Source organism: Sinocyclocheilus rhinocerous, unplaced genomic scaffold (genome assembly GCF_001515625.1).
Source record: "Sinocyclocheilus rhinocerous isolate Xijiao unplaced genomic scaffold, SAMN03320098_v1.1 scaffold53, whole genome shotgun sequence".
Taxonomy (NCBI): Eukaryota; Metazoa; Chordata; class Actinopteri; order Cypriniformes; family Cyprinidae; genus Sinocyclocheilus; species Sinocyclocheilus rhinocerous.
Genome location: NW_015645538.1, coordinates 2,676,616 through 2,702,954, shown reverse-complemented (window position 1 = coordinate 2,702,954; position 26,339 = coordinate 2,676,616). Strand labels below are relative to the sequence as shown.

Below are 26,339 nucleotides of genomic sequence, written 5' to 3'. Positions count from 1 at the left end.
TCTCAGCACCGTGAAATTGCAGATTAAACCGAAAAATGCGGTGCCGGTGACACCGGCGTTGCGTTTCTTCAAGAATGCAAATGTGGAAATTGCAATGTTGAACACGCTCACATCACGGCTGACCATATTTCCCTGATGCAACCTTTGTTCACAGTCAAAGTTTTGACTAGATAAAGTGAAAAGGCATGCTTATATTACTAGCAACACACTGGATGTGCACAAGTCGTTTTAACATTTTCCTTCAAAGTGTTATCTGTTGCAGTTTCACTTCATTATGCTACTACTGATTCCTTTGCTGTCACTATTTCAATATTGTCTAGTAACTAACTATTAAATTGCAAATGTTTGCCAAGTCAAGAAGGTAAAGGGCATTATACACTGCAGATTGTGTCAAAGCAGCTTCACAATAAACGGGAAAATAACAGTGTTATTGCTACAGAATTCATCAATAATTAAACAAATTCAATTTCAGCTGTGAAACAGCTTCAGTTTAATTAAAATTTTGTTTTCATCTGATAGATTCAGTGTAGTTTAATGGATAATAATGCTCAAAATTGTCTTTTAATCCATTGAATTTTATGGAATTATGTGCTGTTCACTTTCAACTATTCCAATTGTTAAAGGTGCCTATTCCCAGTTACTTGTAACTATCCCAAAGGTAGTATGTTTTTTCAGTTTAGTACCTACTGAAGTTACACTTGTTTTTTACTTGTTTAGTCAGAATGGCTATACTTTATAAAATTAAAATAAAATAAAAATCTTGTAGTACGATGGTTACTTGTAACAATTGGAATACCCACTAGTGTCTAATAAATAGATGCTACTGTCTTGAATTTATTTAGTAATTAAAAAATAGAAAGAATTCTAGTCAAGAGGTGAATAATGCATATCAAAATTACAGATTTAATTAATAACTAAAAATAAGTTCTAGTAATATAAAAATAGATACTTGTCTGTTGTAAAGAATAAACATCTTGCAATCCATTGTGTGATCACAAATCCCCCCACACACTCAGCATTTTTAACTATTTATTACACTGAAAACTGCAACCTCCATATTTCTCATCCACTGCGAGGCTCACACAAAAACCATAGTATTAATTTGCTCTGCCCCCTTCATGCACTACCTATATTCTTAATCTGAGTTCAAAACATATTCTACTCTTAACAAACTACCCTTGGGCTATGAGTCCATAATCCCCAAACTCAGACGAGTCCCCCCGGAGCCAACGTGACTCTTAATGCTCAGCGCTGTTCTTTCTCTGCAGAGTCTCTGTCTGAAGAATTGATCTCAAAATAGGACAATACCACCCATCATTTTATCTGGACGGAGCAGAAACTGTGCTTTTTTCCCCTCCCGAATACCACTCTGAACTCATATATTACAGTGCTCAAGCGCTATTTTATGTTCAGATGACAGAAAACAAAAATTTCAGTTAATGAGTTCGAACTGAATGAAAATGAAACACCACCATCCAGACTTTAGATATTCCAAAGTTGGAATAATCCTTAAACAGCCAGGGGCCCCAATTATAGCTTATATATTTGCACCAGTGCACAGCGCGTGTCTCACAATTGCTGAGAGGGCACAACAGTGAGAGCAGCAATGGTAGGAATTGAGCCAACAACTACCAGACACAAACCAGATGCACCCGAGAACCAGACTGGTGGTGCCTAAATAAAGAGAAGCTGCGGAGAGAGAGGTGTATAGATTTACCAGATAATATGCAGGGAACGTGGCGCATGATGTATGTCACAGTGTGTGTGAGTGTATTAGTAGTCAGAGCACTGGGCCCCGGAGGCGATTCCTGTGTGTGCTTGCGATAAAGGGGGAACTGGAGGAAGTGAGGGAGGGTGGGGAGCAAGAGAGAGAGAGAGGGAGGAATAGTTCGAATTGGAGAAGGATGTGGGTTGGCGGAGGAGTGGGGGAATCAGAGACAGAGAAACAGAGAGAGAGAAGATGAAGGGGGGAAAACAGAGTGAACAACCAGCAGAGCTCGGAGCTTTTATGATGCTGTCAAGATTCCTGGATTTTGTCCCCATCGGGCTCTCTCTCTATCTGCCCCTTTTCCTCACATGAAAAGAGGGGAAGAGTGTCTTGGCAGGGTAATTAAGAATGGCCTCTAAACACAGAAGTATGGCAGGAACACTCCAGATGAAAGTAAATGATTAAAATAATTACAGGCGCAGAGCTGACGAGCCGGAGTGCGGGGTGGCCGCTGGACATTTGTCGGTAATTAGATAATTAATCTGAATGCAAATGATGAGTCCTAACGAAGCAGTCAAGCTGAACCAGTGACAACTACCAAAAGAGAGAGATGGGGAGAGAGGAATACTTTCATCACATGGATACACAATTTTCCGTCTTAAAAAAATTCTAAAGCTGCAGTAAAGCTGTCTGCACAATATATAAACAAAACTAGTAAAGATTGAACGCTCTCAGAAAAAAAGAAGATATTATTTTTCTCACTATATATCTAAATACTATGAAGTGTATTAATTGCACCACAGTATAGGAAAGGGACACAAAGAGGCAAAACTAATGAACATGAATGGGAGTCTTTGTAGTGGTTGGGGGCTAGAAGTTCCTACTGCAGCTGAGGGTATACAAGATCTGAAACCCCTTCTGTCTAGACAACATGATCAATCACTCATATTCACTGAAGCTATTCTATGGGAATGGAATAGGCATAACACTATACATTTTTTACTAATGCATTGCAAAACATTTAATAAAATCACAAGTCTTGGGGTTATCTATCTATCTCTATCTAGAAAGACAGAATATATAATTCTAGAGATTTAATATAATTAAAGACTGTAATTTCTATCAGATGTCATATAACTAGCCTGTTTAAAGGTGCTGTATGTAGGATTGACACCGAGTGTTAGCATGTTTCTTAAATATCTGCAAGCATATTATGGTATTTTTATAAGATTTTTATAAGATTTTTATATGATCTTATAAGATCTTCAAAATGTGAGAGACCACAAACATGAGGGGAAAAAATCCTAAATTTAACCGTTTTGCTCCTATAGTGTGTGGTGTTTTCGGGGTTCCCCCCACACATCAGGATTTCTGATGGTAAATATTCAACATGTTGAATATTTAAGATTCGCGACGTTCTTCGGGACATTACCTAGGATTGTCGGAAGGGGAGAAATCGGCCCAAAATCAGCCCGATTATCTTGTGGTGTGTACCCAGCATTACATACAGCACCTTTAAGATTTTATTAATTACCTTCACTTTTCCAGATCTGAAAAACACCAAAAACTCCCTTATATTTCTTTATATTTTAATGACCATAACATTGTGCACTCTGTAATATTCTCCAAGAGTTTCTGTGTCTGCCCACCAGACAGAGAAAGTGTCACTTTTTAGGGCTTAAAGGCCCGTTCACACCAAGAACGATAACTATAAAGATAACTATAAAGATAACGATATTAGCGTCCACACCAGCGAACGATATCGTCTGTTTATTCTAAGCGCACATGCGTCTGCCGCTTTAAATTCTTGAGCGCGTTACAGCAGGATGGATTCTGATTGGCTGTCAGTGTTTTATCGTTCATCAACTGGAAAAAAATCGTTTTGAAAGTGATCACAACGATATCGTTCCTCTGTATCGTTATCGTTATAGTTGTGGTGTGAACTATGCTATTCTTTAATATTGAGAACGATTTTTAAAACTATATCTTTATCGTTATCTTTATAGTTATCGTGCTTGGTGTGAACGGGCCTTAACACCACTTTACCATGTCCATAAACAGATCGTCACGTGACCGCAGAGCACGCACTCTCTGATGACGTCTGAAGAGTGCGCCGCCGTTGAGCTCCATTCAGGTTTTGCTGTGTAATATCTGATTGAGCTGCACTGTTAGTCTGCTTACTGATCAGAGCGTGTTTTTTGCCTCTAAACTCGGTCCGCAGCATGGAATACTTGATCGGGATTCAGGGGCCAGACTTTGTGCTGGTTGCGGCAGATAATGTAGCAGCCAGCAGTATAATCCAGATGAAACACGGTGAGTTTGACGTGTAGTAGCATGTTAGCAGCATGCTAACCGGCCAGATAACAATTCATAATAATCTATAAAAGCATTGTAATGTTAGACCATAAAAATTAACCACATTTCAATGTTTATACATATCTGTCTTAATTTACATGTTGTCGACACTTCAGAATATATGGCAATTGCTAAGAAGTTTTAGCCGAAGTAACGTTAGCTACCCCGTGCTAACACAGTTTGTGCGTTGAACTGATTTACATATTAATATATTCAAATCAGCCTATTAAACTTCATTTAGAATACACCTTTAAACTTCAACGGGAGCAACACGTCAGTTATTATATTGTGATTATCCTCGAGTGTCAGTTGAGCGTCCTCGGATGAGTTTGTGAAAGTGAAAGTAAGATCGCCTCCAAACCTCCATAGTTACGAAGGAGGAATATTAAAATTCAAGTTATTCACCACAGAGAAAACTCCATAAAGTAAAGTTAGTGCTGCTGTTTATGGTCTAGGTTAAAACTTAACCTTACTTCATCCAAGTCCCATCATATTAGAATTAAGACTTGGAAGTTTTTAGCAGATACATATAGTGACATTTTGCTGTCTTTATTTTTGAGAAAACGGAGTAAAAATGTTGACATTCCGTATACAAAATTTTGTTAAGTGCTCTCAAGAAGAGCAGTGTCCCTCCCCCTAATATGGTTGTGGCTAGAAGGAATGCAGCAAAAATCGTAAGCTAACAATAAATACAATTTTCTATCTCTTAGATTTGTGTTTTAACGTCTAAACCTACCCCTTACAATATTGCAAAAACAGTAATTATTGTTGTACAGTGTGAGAGAAATTAACCCCCTAATACCAGCTACGCCTGACAAGCAATAGCTAGTAGAATATAATGCACTTTATTGTGAACTAAAGGCCATTGACTATATCTATAGCAAGAAGTAGCCCTGGTTTCTGTTTCCACAGAAAATGTCAGGAAACTGTACAGGTCCGGAGGTCTCATAGACCACCAATGACCACCAGACTACCAAAATGTGTTAGGGTTGTGTTGGACATAATGTTAAGATGACTTGTATATATTTACCAGATTATGACAAGATGTTCAAGCTCAGCGAAAAGATCCTGCTCCTGTGTGTGGGTGAAGCCGGTGACACAGTACAATTTGCAGAATACATTCAGAAAAATGTCCAGCTTTACAAAATGAGAAATGGTAAGCGTTCATTTCTTTTCTTTTTTTTTTCTGAAGGTTAACTGATTGTAATGGAAAGTATCCTGAAATCACACTCCTGTATAGAACGTCAAGCTATACACTGTGTCTTGGTTTTGTCGTTTGTAATTGTAACTCTAAACATCATTTACTTGAATGGTAGGAATACATTTAATTTCAGTCTTTAGCTCAGAAGATTTCTAATACTTTTTCATTTTACATGACAAATTCTCATTAGAATTGTACTTTGTTTAAAATTGATCATACTCTGGACATGCGCTCTGCATGGCAACTGTTTCTGTTGTTTTATGAATTGTTTCTGGTATATCTATCTGTTTCTGCAGGATATGAGCTCAGCCCAGCAGCTGCTGCAAACTTCACAAGGAAAAACCTAGCAGACTATCTGCGGAGTCGGGTTGGTAGAGAATCTCTGCGTTCAAGCCCAGAATGTTCTAAGATCTGTGAATGCACTTTTACATCTACAAATATCGGATAGTTTGTTTCCAAACCTTAATTTTTCAATAGATTAATTACACATTGTGTAGACCGGTGATTTCCAACCTGAGATGCATCTAGAATGGATCAAACATAGTGTTACTTGTAAAATGACCAAAAAGCAAATAATTTCCCCCCATTTTACTGTAACTACATTTGATCTACATTATTCAAAGGGGTATACAGGAAACCTGTGTGAAAGCAATAGAAATGCCATAAAAATGAAACACTTTATTATATTCAATAGGTAGTGTATAGTGACTACTGTTCAAAACTTTGCGGTTGGTAATGTAATGTCGTAAAAAATATAATTAAAATTTTAAATAACTGTTTTCTATTGTAATATATTTTAAAATGTAATTTTAGTACTTTGAGTGCTTTCAGTAGCCATTACTTAAGTCTTCAGTGTCACATGATCCTTCAGAAATGTTTCTTATTATTATCAATGTTGAAAACGGTGCTTTTTAATAATTTTGTGGAAACCGTGATATTTCTTTTCATGAATTCCAGTTATTAGAAATATAAGCATTTATTTAAAATTAAAATCTTTAATAACAGTATAAATGCCTTTACTTTACATTTTTCTTTATGCACCAAGAGCTTGTAACACTCCAAAGAGAAAGGAAAAATTGAAATCGCATCTTATGTCCCCTTTAATGCATCCTTACTGGTTTTCTTAAAAAAAATCTTACTAACACCAAACTTTTGAATAGTAGTGTATATATCAGCTAAAAACACGTTTTCAGTCACTTTTTCTTGCACATTGTTTTGTTTTCTCTCTTCCGTCCTTTTATCGACAGCAAAGCGAGATGTGCCACAGAGTATATCTGAATGTAGCCGGTGTAAAGTGTACTTAAAAACAGATGCCAGTATGTTTTGAATGTGTGGAGGTGATATCAAGGTCTCAGAGGTCGTTGACACCTGCGCCTTCTATGTAATGTGATCCTCCTTATATGATACATTCTCCAAATGTGTGTGTGTGTGTGTGTGTTAAACTCAGGGCAACATGGAGTGCACCCATCTGTGTAAAAATGGGCTTGTCGCCATCCTGGCTCTTTTGTCTGGTAGTGTGTATGTTAATTTGTTAGGAAGAGTATAACTGCCTCCTGTCACAATAGCAGTGGAGAAAATGATTACAAAAAACAATTAGAGCAAGCCAAAAGGGGGAGAGGGTGGGAGGGGTGGTCTCTGGGGGGGCTGAGAAAGTGCTACAAGTTCATATATATGCACACTTTTAGTTCATCTTAACCTAAATGCTGCTTGCCCGCAGAACTAGGGAATAAATGTGTAGGTTTCAATATTTTTCCTCGAATGTGCCTCAAAGCGAGGAACATTTGACTAATAGATTTTGTTCACATATTGATACTTGCATACTGCCTTAATCCACGATGTGTAACAATATTCATAGGAAAGTCTCAGATTCGTCTTTAAAATAATGAATATGGGTACAACCTTGCATATTATTTAATCCATTTCATTTGTGCTTAAACCCTTCGGGATGTTTAAATGAGAGAGATGTCATGCACGCTTTAAGGACCAGGTTTCTAAAAAAACAACTGGGCCTTTGGGGCTCCCCTGGAGTGGCTCCTCAGACAGATCTGTACGTAGAAAGAAAGAGGAGGCAGATGCTCAGATAGAGGTCCAACGTACTGTTCAGAACTGGCTTTTTGCAGCCAAACACACATTTTCTCTGGTTGTTTTATGTGCTGTGCTTTTTATTTTAACCATGTGCTGCATCCAACATCCCCTTAAGCTCTCCGCAGAACAGTCCAGCAACAGTTTGCCATCATTGGCACACATGAAACATTATTGGCCGCTTATTTTCTCCCAGCACACTGGCACAAATAATTACTGGTGCCATATTGCGAGGCATTCCCCTGTTCCGCTACAGATGAACAATTAATACGGCAGATTGGGCAGAGATGCCAAAGATGAGAACATGTCCTGGGGCAGCGGGCAAAGGGATGGGGAGCGCAGGAACAGAACATGAAATCGAAAGGCAGGATGAATGAATGATATGGTACAATTATCAGTCTCTGTACGAAGCTTTTGTTTGGTGTCCCTCAGTTTTTGTAACAGGGACTCAGGTGAGAGGAAAGGCTGTAATGTTTGAACCGTAGCTCATGAGGTTGGTGGAGAATTTGGGAAACAGGTGTTGAGTTTATACGGAGGGGTAGATGACACTCGGGGGAATTTCGTACAAACTCAAACCTTGTCTTTCAACAAAGCCCCTGTTCCTCTAAACCCTCCCTGCTGGGAGTGAAGCATATTGCTTAGGTGAGCTTCTCTAGGGGGTGTTTACTTACCCAAACGTGCCCCAGAGACCCGCCGAGAGCAGGGGGATGGCCCAGATCAGATTAAAACCTCTCAGGTGAGTTGAGGTGGATCTGCTGTAGTCTCATCCACGCTGAAAGGAACTGGACGTGATACTATATATTCACATTTACACTCTTAAAAATAAAGCTTCCAAATAGGGTTTTTCGCATTGATTCCATAGAAGAACCATGTTGGCTTCCCAAAAGAACCTTTCAGTAAACAATTCTTAAAATAACCATTTTGTGTGTGTGTGTGTGTGTGTGTGAAGAACATTTTTCTGCTGCAAAGAAACATTTTTGGGAATTTAAAACGTTCTATAGATGTTAAAGGCTTGTAAAAAAAAAATTAGCAAATTTCTTTTAAAAAATTGCACTCCCATTTTTTTGCTAGGCTGTTGTTATGTGGAGTGTTTCTTAGGCCACGTCCAAATGAAGCCAGAGCTTTCCCTATCCAATCTTTTTTTTTTTTCCTCGTTCTGAAAAAAAGTTCCGTAAACACCTTTTCGTCTCAAGAAATATCCAGCACACTGGCACAAATAATTACTGGTGCCATATTGCGAGGCATTCCCCTGTTCCGCTACAGATGAACAATTAATACGGCAGATTGGGCAGAGATGCCAAAGATGAGAACATGTCCTGGGGCAGCGGGCAAAGGGATGGGGAGCGCAGGAACAGAACATGAAATCGAAAGGCAGGATGAATGAATGATATGGTACAATTATCAGTCTCTGTACGAAGCTTTTGTTTGGTGTCCCTCAGTTTTTGTAACAGGGACTCAGGTGAGAGGAAAGGCTGTAATGTTTGAACCGTAGCTCATGAGGTTGGTGGAGAATTTGGGAAACAGGTGTTGAGTTTATACGGAGGGGTAGATGACACTCGGGGGAATTTCGTACAAACTCAAACCTTGTCTTTCAACAAAGCCCCTGTTCCTCTAAACCCTCCCTGCTGGGAGTGAAGCATATTGCTTAGGTGAGCTTCTCTAGGGGGTGTTTACTTACCCAAACGTGCCCCAGAGACCCGCCGAGAGCAGGGGGATGGCCCAGATCAGATTAAAACCTCTCAGGTGAGTTGAGGTGGATCTGCTGTAGTCTCATCCACGCTGAAAGGAACTGGACGTGATACTATATATTCACATTTACACTCTTAAAAATAAAGCTTCCAAATAGGGTTTTTCGCATTGATTCCATAGAAGAACCATGTTGGCTTCCCAAAAGAACCTTTCAGTAAACAATTCTTAAAATAACCATTTTGTGTGTGTGTGTGTGTGTGTGTGAAGAACATTTTTCTGCTGCAAAGAAACATTTTTGGGAATTTAAAACGTTCTATAGATGTTAAAGGCTTGTAAAAAAAAAATTAGCAAATTTCTTTTAAAAAATTGCACTCCCATTTTTTTGCTAGGCTGTTGTTATGTGGAGTGTTTCTTAGGCCACGTCCAAATGAAGCCAGAGCTTTCCCTATCCGCCCACCTAGCTCGACGGTGGTGACAGCAGCGGCAACCCCCCTGCCACTCAAGTGGCCACGCCCTTAATTATGCAGAACTTTAAGGCTTAATATAATTTAAATGGATGAGTTATAAAAAAATTCACCCCCCTCACAGTTGTCATGAAGGGCAAAATTAGCGATGTAGACCAAAAGAATTTTTTTGAACCAGGCTGTAAACATGTTTTTTTCCTGCTGTAAAGTTGGGCATTTTAACATGGGGAGTCTATGGGATTGACTCCCTTTTGCAGCCAGCCTCTAGCAGCCAGTTGACGAATTACAGTTTAAGTCACTTCCGTGTTGGTTTCATGAGAGAGACCGGAAGGTTGCCGCTTGGCATAAACATTGCAAGCTGTATACAAACACAACAGCACAGAAGAAGATTTTAAGTAAAGCTAATAGGCTCAGTAGCTTCTGCAGCACGAACACAAGCATGTTGTCCATTATTGTTGTTGTTGTTACGTGACAGTCTGATGTGAGGTGTCTGATTAGCGTTGAGACGTGGGGTGATGACAGCATCGTTTCACAAAATATACGGATTGGCTGTACACACGAAAATGCAAGGGCATCATTTTCAGATTTATCCACTCTGGGACCCGGTTTAAAAAAATAGCGGTTTCGCCGGATCCATCTGTACGAAACGCCAATACGATACAAAATGTATACAGCTAAACACATCTCTGTGTGAACAGGCCCTTAGAATATCAAGCCAAAAGAGCTCACAAGTTTCTAAGATATTCTGGTCCTAGGCTCAGATTCCTCTTTCATTTTTTCACCCGTTTTATCGTCCACCAGCTAAAAAATTTTACATTTAGTCACTTAGAAAAATAAGATCTCTCTTTGAAAAGAGGAGTTTCTGAAAGTCCATTGAGTGTTTAAAGAGTCATTACTTGGACAAACAGGAAGTCTAGTCTGAATATTTAAGACCAAAATATACTTTGTTCTTTTACACGTACATGCAACTCAAATTTAACGGATACAAAGACATTTTTATCGCTCATAACTTCCGGAGAGAAAATGGCAGACACTAGAAACTTTCTAATGCTGACCTACTGTCTTTGTGCACACAATTAAATGAAGCGACTATGTGCGTATGCTAGAATACAAATTAAAAAGAAAAACACTTGCATTTGCATGTTTACTTCAGGCATAAGTGTTTGCGTAAAAACTGAGGTATACTTTGGGCTTAAAGAAACTTTTTGTAGTTTTGTGTATTTTTATTGAAGCACCGTACAGTCAAGTGAGAGGAATTTACTGTCCTAAATGTATCAGTGCAAGTACTGTGCATAGCTGTACATGTGCATTTGTTGCTGCTATAAAGCAATCCACCCTTTTCGCAGAATTTCGTACCCATTCACCAAACTCCCAGAACAGATGTTTTTGGGAAGAGTGTGGGAACGAAACAGAAGCCATTCAGCTTATTAGAAGTCAGTGAACCATCAGAATAATTTTTTGAAACTGATATCTCAAGGTAAAAAACTTAGTTGCTTTTAAATCATTAGTTAAGTGTAAAGTTGATATGTTGGGTCTCTCAAACACTCTTTGGAAGTCCTACAGATGTCTTACACTTGCACATTAAACTGTGAATTTTAACATTGGAAAAATGACACGCTTCACCTTTAAATCCACCCGATGGCACCAAATTTGGCCGATTGTAGTGGAGGCAGAATGTGGATTGAAATCTCCCTATCTGAGAGCCGTGCAGCCGGGAAACGTGGGGGAAAGCGAATGTAGTTTCAGCCGAACAGAGTTTTGAGATAGAGCGAGCGCGAGCAAGATAGAGGGAGGAATAGGACTAAAAGAAGTTTTAATGAGAGCTGGCACTGCTCCAGGGCATAGGGGTGAGGGCGGGAGACGGAGGGGAGGAGAGAGGAGGTGGGTAGGTGCTCGCGGCAGCAGGGGTGCCGTCTTCCTGCAGATGTCACACTGCTGGTGACACCAGCGACCCCCCCCCCAGACCGCTCCACACTCCCCTCCCTCCCCTTCTCGCCCCTTTCTCGGCTGTTTCACACCCCTCCCTTTGCTCTCCTCTCTCTTCTTCTCTCTCTCCCTCCATCTAGCGCATTAAAGTTTGGTGGTTGTTGGTGTTTTCAGTCAGATTCTTTGAGTCTATGCTTGAATTTTGCAACATTTCTTTTTCATTTTATCATCAAACTTTTGTTATTATACTTTTTTTTTTGTTTTTTACATGACTCTACTTGATTCTGATTGGTCAATTGCTGTCAAGTATTTTCCCCCAGGCAGTTGATTCTCTACATAACTCTGCTAGTTTCATGTCTCCCATATTGCGGAATCCAGTTTCCACCATGGAATAAAAATAAATAAAAAAGGTCATTTTAACTTCTCACAATTCTGACTTCTGTTTATAGTTTATATCTCATGTAATACCAAGAAATAAAAAAGTCAAAATTGTGAGATAAAAAGCCATTTACCTTTTTTATTTTCTATTCTGTGGCATTAAAAAAAAAAACAATTGTGAGATGTAAATTTAGAATTTAGAGGAAAAATTCAGAATTATGAGATATGAACTATCTCTCTCAATTCTGAGTTTATATCTAAGAATTATGAGACAAAAAAGTCAAAAGAATTGTGACAAAGTCAGAATTATCTTTTTTTTTTGTGGCAAAAATGGGCTTCCATATTTTCTAGCATAATTTAAACACAAATTAATATTCAATGGCTATTTATTTATTTGGTCAGTAGCCATGTGATGAGCTGAATAATGTACAATCAGATTTTTATCATTGCAAAATAACCTCCACTTTTTGTCTGTCTTTATTTTGTGGTAATGACCTACTGAAACATCTCTTCATTTGTGGATTAAGTGATTAAAATAGCTTTTTTCTCTTTTTTTTAGACTCCATACCATGTGAACCTGCTCTTGGCAGGATATGATGAGGCCGATGGTCCAGGACTGTACTACATGGACTACCTGTCAGCACTTGCCAAAGCCCCCTTCGCCGCACACGGTTACGGTGCCTTCCTCACTCTCTCCATCCTGGACCGATATTACAGACCAGGTGATTCTGCACTTTCACTTATAAGGGTATAATTACTATTATTTTATTTACTGAGTTCTAATCCCGTTTCTCTGTTCTTCTCCCTCCAGATCTGACTCGCGAGGAGGCTGTGGATCTGCTCAAGAAGTGTTTAGAGGAGGTTAGTTGCTCTCCATATGCTGGTCTGTTCATCCATGTAATGTCATAATTACTGGTGGTTGCTGTGGGAAACATCACTATTACTATTGTTCACACTTGGAGGTAGATTCAAACATATCCCATAAACTTCTCCAAATCCCACATACTTCAAAATAAAAAAATATTGTTTACTTTTTGAAAATATTTTTTTTCTGTGATGGAAAAACTGATTTTTCAACATTTTTTAATTATCAATGCATTTTAGTGAAACATTTTTCACAATAGTTTGACAGAAAGTTTAAAAGAGAAGCATTTATTTTAAATGGAGATATTTTGTAACATTATAAATGTCTTTACTGTCATCTGTGCTGAATAAAAGTATTATTTTCTTCTTAAAAAAAAAAAAAGGTGGCGACCACTTTAGCACTGTGGCTGTGCCTTTTGCGCCAACAAGAACCACATGTTCTTCAGAAAGTGTATAAATCCTTCTGTTTTGGTTCAGTGGGTTATACAAACCACCTCGGAGCTATTTCGATCATGGGTTTTGTCATGTTTGCGACCTTTTATAACTGTTTTTGTATATTTCCTTGTTCTCCAACAGCTCAACAAACGATTCATCCTGAACCTGCCTTCCTTCACTGTCCGTTTGATCGACAAAGATGGCATCCACGACATGGAGAAGCTTCCCGTGGGCCCTAAATGAGCAACTACTGTTATTCCCCTCTAGTCACACTCTTTTGTACTCCAAATGCAACCCTCTGTGCTCTAATAAAAACATTGACCTCTTGTTAATTATACGGTCTTTTTTTTTTTTTTTAGAGGAGAACATTTATTTAGGTTCATCATTTTGTAGATTTTGCCGTTTTCCACACCAAAACGCACTCAAAGGTTTGTTGGATCTGTTTGCGTCGTACTGCGGAGTACAGAAGTTGGCAAAGAGGGGAGAAAAAGGAGCGGCGTGCACTTATGCTATCTTTGGATGTGTACTTGTTTCCTCACTGCTTTGTACACAAGTGTTTTTGCACTCGCACGAGCGCGTCTCCTTCCCCTCTCTCTCCTCCTCAGACAGGTGATTAATAAACATTAAACAATCCCTCTCTCCTGAACACACCGGAATCTAAAGGGACGAGCAGCATATGTTCGCCTGCAGGCAGAGAGAAATGCAGAGCAGCCCTGCTGAGTGTCAGAGACAAGAGAGATGAAGGGAGGGAGGGGGTCACGGTGAGGGGGAAGCGGGGAATTGACACTCAGGATGGGTACGTGTGTGAGTGAGAGCCAGCAGGGGGGCAGGTATGGAGATGGAGGCCCCTGAGCAGACGAAGAAAGGTAGAGTGACAGATGGGGTGAGAGGAGACAGAAGCGGTGGAAGAGAAGAGCCTAGCAACTGTTTAGCCGCGTTCGCCGACTGTAGTGATTGCCGAGCCCCCGGGGGTTAGTGGTCAGGACTGTTTTATCTCCGAGGTAATTCTGCCGGATTTGCCACTGTGTCACATTGAGGTTTCTGTTTGGGTTAATGTCACCCTGCCTTTAGCAAATGGAGCTAGAAATTTCAAACATCCCCCTGGGTGTTCAATTTGTATCACGCTAATTTTGTAATCACGGCAGGTTTGTACCATGCCAACAAGTCCATTTATGCAAAGCAAAAACCTGCTAGTTGTGTATAAAAAGTGGTGGGGTTTTTTTTCATCAGGAAGTCATTCTCAGCATCAAGCGGTTGAATTCAGTTGTTGGTTTAATAATATATTACATTTACATTGCAATACGGCAATAAGAATAACAGTAACATTGATAATAAACATACAACATGAAGTACAAAATGACATTTTCAAATTCGTTTGTCAATACCTAATTACTTTTACGCCCCCATCCTTAATTGTCCGTGCCATCTTTTGATTGGTTTAGGGGCCCGATCTCCAGAGAGCACCGTGTAGGGCCCTGTATAAGTCAGTCATGGGGATCCATTGGGAGCTTGTGGTCCGCATGCAGCACGAAGCATCGTGGCATTTCCTCTTTCTCTGGAGATCTTGGATTTCATCAGAGACGAATGCAATCGGTTCGTACAGGCGCGAAACGGTGGGGTGAACGCACACGTTCGTACACATAAATACACTCATACGCTCCTAAAAGTGAGGGAGGTAGTGTCTCTCCCGATTGTTCATTTGCGGTGCTTGAGTTCCTTGTCGTGGTGGCTTTTTCCTCCTCCCTCTCCTTTATCCAGCAGTTTTAGGGCCTCTAGCAAGTAACTCTGGAAGGCCGACAGGGCGGCGCAGATGGCGGGTGTGCCGAAACCGTGGGTGAGGAGGCTGAAGTGGGTCAGGCTGCTTTGCACCCCAGGCTCCAGGCAGGGGGTGGGGCGACTGGCACCCAACGGCGACCTGTCCTGCGACATCAGGTCCATAAACTCCTTGCAAATCTCCCTGAAGACATGAAATGAGAGGTGAGCGCGAGTATGCCAAGCGAAACATGTAAATAAACAGTTATTATTGGCTTGCAAGAACAAATTGATAAATTGAGAAGAAAATGTGTTCACTCGTAACACTGAAAGTAGTTCTTAGTTATTTTACTAAAGTTTGTGTCAGGGTTTTTCAAACTGGGGCACCCAGAGGGTGCTGAGGGTTAAAAAAAATTATTACCATTTCATTTAAAAAATGTGGAGAGAATTCTGCTGGCGAAATATTATTAGATACTTTGCAACCCCCAAGTTAAAATCTATTCAGATTGGTGAGAATGGAAGTGGTCTGTGTTGGAGGAAATGTGGGGAACAGTTGGCAGATCATTTTCATGTATTCTGGAGCTACCCAGCCATTCAGTCATATTGGCAGGAGGTAATAAAAGTAATACATATAATTTTCGGTGAGGGAATTGATTGTTCTTTTTCTACAAATTATCTGGGCAATTTAGCAGCTCATTTGATGAAGAAAGATAAATACCTTTTAAAGATAGTACGGTATTAGTAGCCAGTAAGAAAGCTGTAACATGAAAGTGGCTACAATTAAAAATAAAAAAAAATTGTACATGTATGCATGTATTTATAAAACATAAAATCTGGACAATATTTACTGAATATTTTAATTATTGTTAGTTATTGTTTAGGTAAACATGAAGAATAGCATAAAACTAGAGTGGTTGATAGAATCAAATTATTGTGATTGACCACTGCATGGACAAAAGAAGATTTTTAACTTTAGCACCCTCGTGGGACCCACTGGACCCCAGTTTACAAACCCCTGATACAGACTTTAGTAAAATAACTGAGAACTACTTTGTTACATTTGTGAACAACGCCTGGTTTAAATATGAACTATACCTGAGTGCTTCAGGTTTATTTCACGGTTCAAAGAACCTATACATTAACAAATAAGGTTAGATTAAAATGGGAGAAAGAATCTGGTCTAAGCATCTCAGGGGAAGACTGGCTGAATTTCTGTTCTGTACAGGCTACTTCTACCAGCTCGGGTATGTGGAGAGAATTCTGCTGGCTATTAGATACTTTGCAACCCCCAAGTTAAAATCTATTCAGATTGGCGAGAATGGAAGTGGTCTGTGTTGGAGGAAATGTGGGGAACAGTTGGCAGATCATTTTCATGTATTCTGGAGCTGCCCAGCCATTCAGTCATATTGGCAGGAGGTAATAAAAGTAATACATATAATTTTCGGTGAGGGAATTGATTGTTCTTTTTCTACAATTTATCTGGGCAATTTAGCAGCTCATTTGATGAAGAAAGATAAATGCCTTTTAAAGATATTATTAGCAGCCAGTAAGAAAGCTGTAACAAGAAAGTGGCTACAATTAGAACCTCCAACAAAGACTGAATGGCTGGACATTGTGAACAGTGTCCAAAACATGGAGAGGATGACGTTCGCATTAAACTTAAGGATGAATAAATACTTACAGTATTGGGAAAAATGGATTGTGTTTATGACTCTATGACACGGCTATTGTCTGCTGTATCATCTGAGAAATACTTCCATCAATATGTTTATGTAAGAATGTATAGGTGACCAAATGACTGTTCTGTTGTTTAGATGTGATTGTATGTTGTTGTTTTTTCTAAAAGATAAAAAAATTAAAAGAAAGTTACAAAAAAAAAAAAAAGTCAGAAATCATGAGATCAATCAATTTTTTTCTTCTATTGACTGCCCTAGTTTTATGTTTTCTTTGGGTTTATTTTAAAAATAATAAAAATATTTAGTAAAAATTCTCAGATTTTACATATTACATACATATATACAGTATACATAAATTTTTTTAGCCCATAGAGTCCCTTTTTATAATATAAAGCCAGCCATATATTTTATAGTATAAAGACTTAAGACTCATTCATTGTTATTATATTATTATTTTATGTTAAAAATATGTAAAATATTTACATACAAATCATATATATATACAAACACACACACACACACATTTATAGTGTGCATTTGTAAAACCCTTTTTAATGTGTTTTTATCTCTCATGTATAGTAAAAAATAAAAAAAAATTGTACATGTATGCATGTATTTATAAAACATAAAATCTGGACAATATTTACTGAATATTTTAATTATTGTTAGTTATTGTTTAGGTAAACATGAAGAATAGCATAAAACTAGAGTGGTTGATAGAATCAAATTATTGTGATTGACCACTGCATGGACAAAAGAAGATTTTTAACTTTAGCACCCTCGTGGGACCCACTGGACCCCAGTTTACAAACCCCTGATACAGACTTTAGTAAAATAACTGAGAACTACTTTGTTACATTTGTGAACAACGCCTGGTTTAAATATGAACTATACCTGAGTGCTTCAGGTTTATTTCACGGTTCAAAGAACCTATACATTTAAGTATATCTACGCCATTCAAACGTCTTTATTATGATTGAAATGACTCATTCCTTTTGAGTAAGTAGAAGTAATTGAACCGCTTGAAGATCTTGTCAGATCTAGTACTCACTTGGTGGCCAGCAGCATACTGCGTCGTGTGGGCAGCTGATCTGGGTCGGTTTGTCTGCACAGATACTCTGCTGTGGCCCGGGCGGGGAACTCGGTCTCGCACACGTACCCAAAGTCCCGTGCGAGATGAACTGCCTCACCTGAGAAGAGAGCGTGAAGATTGAAAAATGGAACTTGAATGTGCTGACTGAAAGCTTGAGGTGATAATAGGCTTTCGAACGTTTAAAAATGACTTCTTAGGCACTTATAATTTTAAGTTAACACTCGCTGGAAGATTATTGCTTCACATTGACATTAACATCTACGTTCTCGCCATAAGTGACTGATAATGTAGTGTGTCTGTGCTGTGTTTGGGACAATTACTGCAGCAAGTACGAGGCAGTGTCTCAGCAGTAGACGTAATCTGATAATGTGGATGTGTCTGGTTTTTATTCAACGTTTCAGTACCTTCCACCAGCGCTGTGAGGAGTGTGACGCTGGCTGCCTTTCGCCGACCGGCAGGCAGGTTGAGGCCGATCTTCTCCAGACGTTCTCGCAGACAGCGGCCTCCGTTTTTTGACTTGGCTCTGAAGGAGAACAGGTAGAAAATATTAACACCTCAGATTCCTCCAAGACATCTGCTGTTCTTCTTTCTCCATCCCTTCTATTCACCTGCGCAGAACTCCTCCGAGCAGCGAGGCGTTGAGGCACTCAGGTGGGGCCAGGCGTCTCTGCACTTCTCCAACTGTGACCTTGTACTTAGAGGTGGAGCTGAGGAGTGACAAGCGGCCCGGGACAGAGCAGAAAACCTCTGCGGGGTTGGACACACCGCCCAGACCCAGGGCTTCTTTAGTGAGGGACAAGGCAGAGACCGCTGAGCCATTTAGCTTTGATGGGACCGGAACTGTAAGAAGAAACAGAAAGCAGTTTAGTGTATGTGTGCCAGAATTACCACAGGAGAGTGAAATCTTACTTTAAAGAATGTGATGATTTATAAAAATGTGATAATTTGTGCTATTGGATTTGCCCCTCTGTTCTAAAAACCTTTTTAAGATGCTCTCCCACAGGTTGACATCTGTTGTCTCAGTGAGACTGTGTTTAATTTCTGTTTCTCACTCTTATTTTCAAATGGGTGTTGCATCTCCATTGGGGGAAAGCTTTATTCCATCTGTTGTGCACACAGTCGTTTTCACTTGTTGTGTTTGTAATTAAAGTTTTCTGGCTCCTTAAAAATCTGACTTTTAAATGAACCCAACGATTACTGTGTCGAAAATAACACAATGTAATTAAATGGCAAACATAAAACAGAAAATTAGGCTGTTATGTATTAACCCATTTTAAAGCAGACATTGTATAAAGATTTTTCCCCATTGAACCAAGGCACAAAAAGGAATGAGACATAAACCTCCATTCAAACTCTAATAATGATTAGTGTTCTGGGAAGAACAGACTACCATTGGCTTTTAATTGGAGCTCAAGTATTTTTGTTACATCATTCCTAAAAACCTTCATTTGTTTTCATAAGATTAGCCTGTATGCAGATGCTTGATCGAGCATTTGCTTATGCCACATCTGTGTGTGCTGGATTTTCAAGCATACTTTAATAGAACTAGACAAAATGCAGAGTATGCATGTATTAGGAAAATCAAATGAATGATTCAAAATGTGGAGGGTTGGGGGGAACATTCTGGCTAAGAAAAAACAGCCCAGGGTGGCTCGGTTTACCTGGCTCAGTTGGTCTGTTGGCTGGTTTTAGAGAGATTTGGGCACCTTTAGCATGATCGGGCTAAGAGACCAGGTAAGCAACAGCTTTGCCAAGCTTGGAGACCATCTAAACTAACTCCAGCGTTAGTTTACCCAAATAAACCATGGTTTTATTATAGCACTATTTGTTTAACCACTGTTTTACTACAAATACCATGGTTAAACTGGTTAGTGTAGCAAAACCATGGTTAATTTTCATAAGGGTACACTCTAAAAAAATGCTGGGTTGTTTCAACCCAACTTTGGGTCAAAAATGGACTAACCCAACTTTTGGATTAAACATTTAATGGGTTAGTCCATATATGACCCAAAGTTGGGTTGAAACAACACCTCCCCCATATCCCTTCAAAAGAACTCAACAAAACATTTAAGTAGCCTAACAAAGTTCAAAAAATTTGTTTGTGCTAAAAACTCACAAAAGCTCAAAGTCGCGTTTGTTTGAGGTAGGCCTACGTTTTAGTTTTATGTGAGTATCGGCCGATTTCTCATTTAAAAAAATGCAGTTATTTTCACATTATTATAAAGAACACATCGACAATATTAAGTACAAAAATTAAGTAGCTAGGCCTTCTTTAAGATTGTTAGAGGGCAGTTAGAAAACTACTGACAGAAATGATTTTAAAAATCGGCTGTTCTGAAAATATTTGTAGCTATAATTCACATTATTCAAGTGTAGTAATCATCCATCCTCCAAAAAGTGAAGTCGAATGCTGAATGTTTCTGAAGTGATAGGCTACTTCATATGCCACAGCTATCACTGAGCTCCCGTGTGTTTTCGCGCGCTGTAGCGCTGAAGCAGCGCTTCTCTCCTCCCCCTTTCCAATGATTGACACATAACACACTGTGTTACTGTTTATATTATCTATATCCCTTATTGTAGAGGTAAAATGCGCTGTAGTATTGGCCTTCTCCTCTTCGTGGGCGGTGTGCGCGTCTTCGCTACGCCCTGCTGTGCAGCGCTGATTTGCGGACACAAACGAGGTGCTGGAAGCATCTCACATAAGCTGTGAGAGCAGATCCGTTTATTCATGTAGGCTTTAGTTTCTTCTCGACGCAGAAATCTCCCTACACCCATGAGTACATAATTGATCCATTCTGTTGCTCGGTAAATACGCGAGATTTCATAGAGCACTAAATATATGCAGTAAATCTAAAATAAATGCATAAGTAATTGATGAAAATATGCTGTACTGCACTGCAGAAAGTGATTTCAGAAGCTATCCTCATTAACTATCCACTGCATTTTTTAAATGGTAAGTGGAAAGGAATAGTGATGCTCTGAATCCTTCATAACTTTATTATCTGCTCTCTTCCTCCATTTCGCCTTTCTCTAATCCCCCTCTTTCTCTCATATGACCATGAACAGTTCATTAACAGCAACTGCCTTAAGGGTGAAGGCAGAGGCAGGGTGCTACAGGATTTCTTGACTTCAAATGAAATTGCAGAGCTGAATTATTGTGTGTGTGTGTGTGTGTGTGCTTGACTGAATCCTTTATGGTGTCTGAGCAGCACATAAAATCTTTTTTTTCTAGCTGGAGAGGTCACCCCCCTCTTCTTTATATGCATCAGAGGTACAGACTCTCACCTTTCTTGATAACAGAATGGTCCAGGATCCCCAAAGCGGATGCCTCCTCCATACCCTGTTAAAATCGAATAGCATAACACTATTATTTCACTTAATTTAAACTTTCTTAATGGTTGAATAGTTATTGAAAATGTTTGAAAAACACTTGCAATTATTTATTTTCTTAACTATTTAAATTATTAGGATGATGATAATGGTAAAAAATATTCCTGATTAAATTAATATATTAATTTGATCTGTATAATTATAATCAAAAACTGGTGATAAGACCACACTGAATACTGTTGTATAAGTAATTTTATTAAATAATGTATTTATAAATATTTGTTTTTATATTTTGTATTACTATATGTTCTTTTATTTAAACTAGATATTTTATTAAATCTGAGTTATATATATATATATAACTCAGATTTAATAAAATATCTAGTTTTATATATTTACATCATTTATTTTCTCCTCAGAAATAAAAGGGGAAAAGTTCGTAATGAGACTACGACTTTGCTTTTCTCTATTGTATTGTAACATGAAAGCAATGCATGAATAAAACAATACAGACAACTCTGACAATTAACATCAGATATTTGTCCATTTAAAGTCGCAGGAATGACCAAGTAAAAAACTAGTATTTACGCTTATTTGTAGCTTTATGTATGGCAAATTAAACTATCAGGCTTGTTCCCGTCTAACTCAGTTCTCGGAAATGCTTCGTATGATCAAAGGGAGTCCAGTTGTTTGTTGAATAAATGGCCGAGGAAACCGATTGGACGCGCTGTAAGTTTCCTATGACAGACCGACACGAACTCATTCTGCACCTGCCCACTACTGTTGTTTTCTCTACTGAAAGAGTGAAAGAACAAGCCATCATGTAGCTCGAGCCGAAAATCAAACGAAATAAAAGCAGATTCTTAAGAATCGTATGTGGAATGGTCAGTTTAATGGATAACTCTTTAATTAGTGGCACTGACGTTTACCATCCTCTAGGATGGTTTTAAAGAAGCTTCTTTTTAAAAGATAAATTATAGTGGGTTTAAACTGTAGCCTATTTATTTGACCTTTTTATGGCTAATATCATTTAAAAATATATATTTTTTGTAGTCTATATTTATTTCTTTAAGTAGCCTACAGTAATACTTTTGCATCATGATTTGCTTTATTATGTGTCATTACCATACCGTTCTTCTGGAGACTTTTAATTGAGAAAAAACACATTTTTACTTTTCTACGAAATGAATTGACCGTTAACTTTTAAGTCCAAGGCTTAACCAACTCTTCTCTGAGAAATGTCATTACCATCTCACATCATTACCATTGCACATGATATCTAAAATCTAAACCCTCAAACATTATAACCTAAATCCACTTTTGCAGCAGATATTAGCATTTTTAAGTTTTATTTTTTAAAGATCAAGCAGTCAGAAGAGCCCATTGAAGAACCACGCACGTTTTTACATTTACGGTTTTTCTTTATTTTAGGAGCAGTGTTTTTTTTTTAATATTATTATTTTTTGGGCTTGTAATCTTTTAAATAACGTTTTAAAATGATATGTAAAAATATTGATCTGTTTTAGACAACGTTATGCACTAAAAATATTTTATCTTATTCGTTAGTAAGGAAAAACTGTGTTTCATTATATATTTATAGCTATAAAATGCATTTTCACACAAACACACTAGAAGGGTCATCACGGAAGAAATATCACTTTAAAGCACTCATACGTAAAACAAGATTATAAAAGAAATCGTTGTTTAGGAAAATATTTACATTTCCGTTTGATGTAATGCACATATATAAACGTATCATTCATTTGGAACACGTCACAGACACTCTTATTTAAATAAATAGCCTAACAAAACAGATAAACAAATTATGTTATGAACTGTGTAGTTTACATTTTATGAAAAACAGATTTTTAAAAACAATATCAATGCTTTCATGTTTGATTGAGCATGATTCTTGCTCACTATTTCGCATTACCTAATGTTTGTTATAGGCTACAGAAAAATTTATAAAACTAAATAAAAGTGATTAAACTCACCTGAATGTCATCCAGACCGTGATGACCCACTGCGTGCATTCCCAGAGGACCTTCACCGAGCGCCGCTGCTCCTTCACCCAGCCCATGATGGAGCAGCCGCGGAACACCCGGATACTCCCGCCGCGGATCTAAGCTCAGAGCGCGGTGTGACTGCGACAGAAGCCCCGCGTCCTCTGAGCGCGAGCGCTGAGAGTGCCACGCTGCCTGCTGGTTCTGATGGAGGCAATTGATGGACGTATAGGGGTCCGGTAAATGCGGGTATCCGGTGTCTTGACTCTGGGAATAAGACAGTGAGGACTGGGGGTATGGAGGTGGAAAGTAGGGCGGCTGGAAGTCGGACGCCGGAGTGTGGCAGAGCGGGGGAGCCGAGGAATACGCTGCCTGGTTCAGCGAAGAGAGCTGCGAGAGTCGCCCGCTCGGAGAGGAGCTGGACAGTCCGTCCGCACGGTCCTGTGGGTAAAAATCAGTTTCATGAAAATCCATCATAACTTCTATGGTTCCGCCATATAGCCAATGAAAGTGACTGGCAATAAACGTATAAAGAAAAGATCACATTGTAAACGTAAAGTTTTTTTTATTTATTATCATGTCATAATTGATGCTGATCCCTTTATCCACCCATTTATTTTGTTACAATGACTTCTGTCATTTCTATTGATGTTTTTAGAGTTTCGATTTTCTTCATCAGTAATTAAAATCAAAGTGCAATGATGAGCATCTTGGATATTTAAGATAGCAATTGTTTTTACATTTTTATATTGGGTTGATTTTTTTAATATAGGCTATACAGTATAAGCAGCATAATTAGGCCTCTTTGTTAATTATGAGCTGTGTGTAAATACAGTTGTTGTTATTAGAATAATTTATTGAATTTACATGTAATGTGTGTAACTGTTATGTCAAGTCTTAGGAAAGATAACTGCAGATTCTATATTAATTAATTAATTATTTTTTATTTTATTTTCTGGATTTCTGGGTATTAAATTAATGGTTGTTAATCGTACTAGCCTATATTCGTTAAAACCATACTAATAAAAAATGCTAATAGCTTAACAAACGTTCCAGAAATGTTCCAGAGCATTTTTCTGTACCAGGTGTTTTAATGATACCCATGTTTTAAACAATCAGGACTGATAGACATACAATAGATACAATTAATGCTGCTTTACAGGATTACAGGCAAAGAAAAACACGTAGGCCTAATAATTTTGCTTTTTGTTCTTCTATAATTTTCCTTGCTATTTTCCAGTTTCTCGGATATTTTTAGTAAAAAAAATAATTTAAACGACTGGAGTGTAACTAATGAATGTGACAGCATCTTTCATCTCTACTTTTGGAGATAGGCTACTCATTTTATTTTTATTCATTTATTTAACATTTTATTTCTTTACATTGGTTTGTTTTATTATTATATTTCTATTTACTATTAGATTTTTTTTTCTTGTAGGGCAAAAAAAAAAAACCCGCCATCGCATGTGATAAAAACAAATCAAACCGAAGTTTCTGTCTTGCCTTTTTCAGCCACCGAGTTTAATGATTCTCTTTGTTGAAACGCAAGATATAGCTTTCAAGTCACTGTAAGACAAAGACTAGTCTGTTATCTCCGTTTAGACCAATGGCAGCATGTGACATTTGCAATGAAACACTCCAACACACTTTTGCGCATCCATATTCTGCGCACACTTAATACCATTGACCCCGGTTACGCTCGCTCGTCTGCGCTTTCATCTATACACTCATCGCAGCTGATATCACATGACAATCATCTCGACGATGAGTCCAACAGATCAAAAGAACTTTGCATCAGTTTAACTCACCATGGTCGAGTAGGTGTGGACTAACATCTGGACACAAGAGCTCCAATGTGCCGTTTACGCGTTGACTTTTACAGCCTCCTTAAAGCCTAGCAGTCAATAAAACCCCGGGATCTCGATCCATTAACTAGACAGTCCCAGTGATGTTCTCCTCTCTGGAAGATGCTCTATATCAGACTGCCCCTGTTAATCACACCCGAGCGCTCTTATAGCGCTACACTATGGGGGGAGGGGTTGGGTAGACCACCTTAAAGGGACATTAATTAATTCCTCTAAATTAATTCATTCTCTTCATTCATTTGAAAAATCCATCTTTTTTATTACGTTTTCTTGCGGGATAAAAAGTTTATTAAACTTTATGACTATTTGAAAATGTCCACGGTTTATTTATTTAGCTTATAATTAATTGTTATTTCTAGAAACATCACAAACAATAATGATAATAAGCCTGAAGGTTAGGTTCTTAGACTATTTTTTATGTTTTATTTTTTCTACAAGTCCTACCAGCAAAACTGAATTTTAGAAAATAAATCACATTGTTTCTAAATGCGAAAAGTAGGCCTATAGATACTTTTTTTTTTTTAACCAAGTGACAATCTAACTCTAGTAGTTCTAAATATACAACAAAAACTTTGTTTTCACTGAAATTTTTTTTTTTTTCAAATTTCTCTGAAGTAGGCTAGCTAAAGTTGAAACACTAATAATATTGAACTGAAGCCTACCTGTAAGCAGTAAAGTTCTGTCTTGGTCCGTGATTTCCACAACATGTTTCTGGATAAAGTTGTCGTCCTTTGTTGAATTCAAGACGGGAGAGAACAGACTATGTGCCCTGCGAGATGAACGGTGAGAGAGAGGTACCGGAGAGACACGGGAGTTTTATTGGCAAAAAGAGACAAGAGTTGAGAGAGAGAGGGAGAGAGAGAGAGAGAGAGAGAGAGAGACAGAGAGAGAGAGAGAGAGAGAGAGAAAGAGAAAGAGACGTATGCTGACGGGCGGAGGATAAACTTGGGTAGACAAAAGTGGGGGCAAATGGGATCCTGATTTTGGATGGCATGGCGCACTGAGGTAAGTTTAAGCGGAGAAAATGGGTTTGCTTTAATTTCAACATTTTTTACGACGCCCAAATGCTTTAGTTATTCAGAATATTTTTGGTAATTTTCCTGTCAAACTAATATTCTAGCATCGTCATATTTTATAGTTGTTGAATAAACAATGTCCACAATAAACCTCATCCAAAAGTCATCTTTATAAAAAAGATTTTAACTCTGTTCTCTGGTTAAGGGCATCTTTAACTTATGTCAGGTCGACACATGTTGTCTGTCACCTGTTCTACATGTTGGAATTTTATAGAATTAATTGCAGGATGTTCTGTATGTTAGGCTACGTTTTTGCTATTTCATATTTTGTTTCACATTCTCCATGATTTGTGGACATGTACCATGATAATGAATGGCATGTTTTTTTTTTCTATATATGTTTGAAAACAAAATATGTTTTTAATCAAGTTAATTATTGTGCCCGAAGATGCTGTCTAGGTAGGCAGCTTACTATGTTTGCAGACAGCCGCAAGCAGGCAGT

The 26,339-nt window shown here is 38.3% G+C and overlaps 2 protein-coding genes across 3 annotated transcripts; one reads left to right on the top strand and one right to left on the bottom strand.

The window, feature by feature from the left end:
- Nucleotides 1-3,796: 3,796 nt before the first annotated feature.
- Nucleotides 3,797-13,429, top strand: psmb2 (proteasome 20S subunit beta 2). Its single transcript, XM_016509897.1, has 6 exons — nt 3,797-4,021; nt 5,097-5,219; nt 5,561-5,631; nt 12,363-12,525; nt 12,615-12,664; nt 13,244-13,429. Exons 1-6 carry the CDS (start codon nt 3,931-3,933, stop codon nt 13,343-13,345), a joined length of 600 nt encoding a protein of 199 aa, XP_016365383.1. The 5' UTR covers nt 3,797-3,930; the 3' UTR covers nt 13,346-13,429.
- Nucleotides 13,430-14,324: 895 nt separating this feature from the next.
- On the bottom strand, nt 14,325-25,609 carry tfap2e (transcription factor AP-2 epsilon). 2 transcript variants are annotated; one of them, XM_016509894.1, is made up of 7 exons: nt 25,484-25,609; nt 22,948-23,397; nt 20,909-20,963; nt 18,232-18,463; nt 18,028-18,146; nt 17,582-17,720; nt 14,325-15,059 (listed from the first exon to the last, which is right to left on the bottom strand). In XM_016509894.1, the coding sequence occupies exons 1-7, from the start codon at nt 25,526-25,528 to the stop codon at nt 14,798-14,800; spliced, it is 1,302 nt and encodes a 433-aa protein (XP_016365380.1). In that variant the 5' UTR covers nt 25,529-25,609; the 3' UTR covers nt 14,325-14,797. The 2 variants fall into 2 exon arrangements, with proteins under 2 accessions (XP_016365380.1, XP_016365381.1); XM_016509895.1 differs by lacking the exon at nt 25,484-25,609 and adding an exon at nt 24,765-24,921.
- Between the last annotated feature and the right edge of the window lie 730 nt (nt 25,610-26,339).

What these genes read in the sequence shown, in the direction of transcription:
- psmb2 (XM_016509897.1), top strand. Translation starts at nt 3,931, where the DNA reads ATGGAATACTTGATCGGGATTCAGGGGCCAGACTTTGTGCTGGTTGCG. An exon ending in TATAATCCAGATGAAACACG is followed by an intron (nt 4,022 to 5,096) that starts GTGAGTTTGACG and finishes TATATTTACCAG; the next exon opens with ATTATGACAAGATGTTCAAG. An exon ending in GGACCGATATTACAGACCAG is followed by an intron (nt 12,526 to 12,614) that starts GTGATTCTGCAC and finishes TTCTCCCTCCAG; the next exon opens with ATCTGACTCGCGAGGAGGCT.
- tfap2e (XM_016509894.1), bottom strand. Translation starts at nt 25,528, where the DNA reads ATGTTGTGGAAATCACGGACCAAGACAGAACTTTACTGCTTACAG. An exon ending in CTCGGAGGAGTTCTGCGCAG is followed by an intron (nt 18,147 to 18,231) that starts GTGAATAGAAGG and finishes GTTCTCCTTCAG; the next exon opens with AGCCAAGTCAAAAAACGGAG. An exon ending in AGTATGCTGCTGGCCACCAA is followed by an intron (nt 15,060 to 17,581) that starts GTGAGTACTAGA and finishes TCATGTCTTCAG; the next exon opens with GGAGATTTGCAAGGAGTTTA.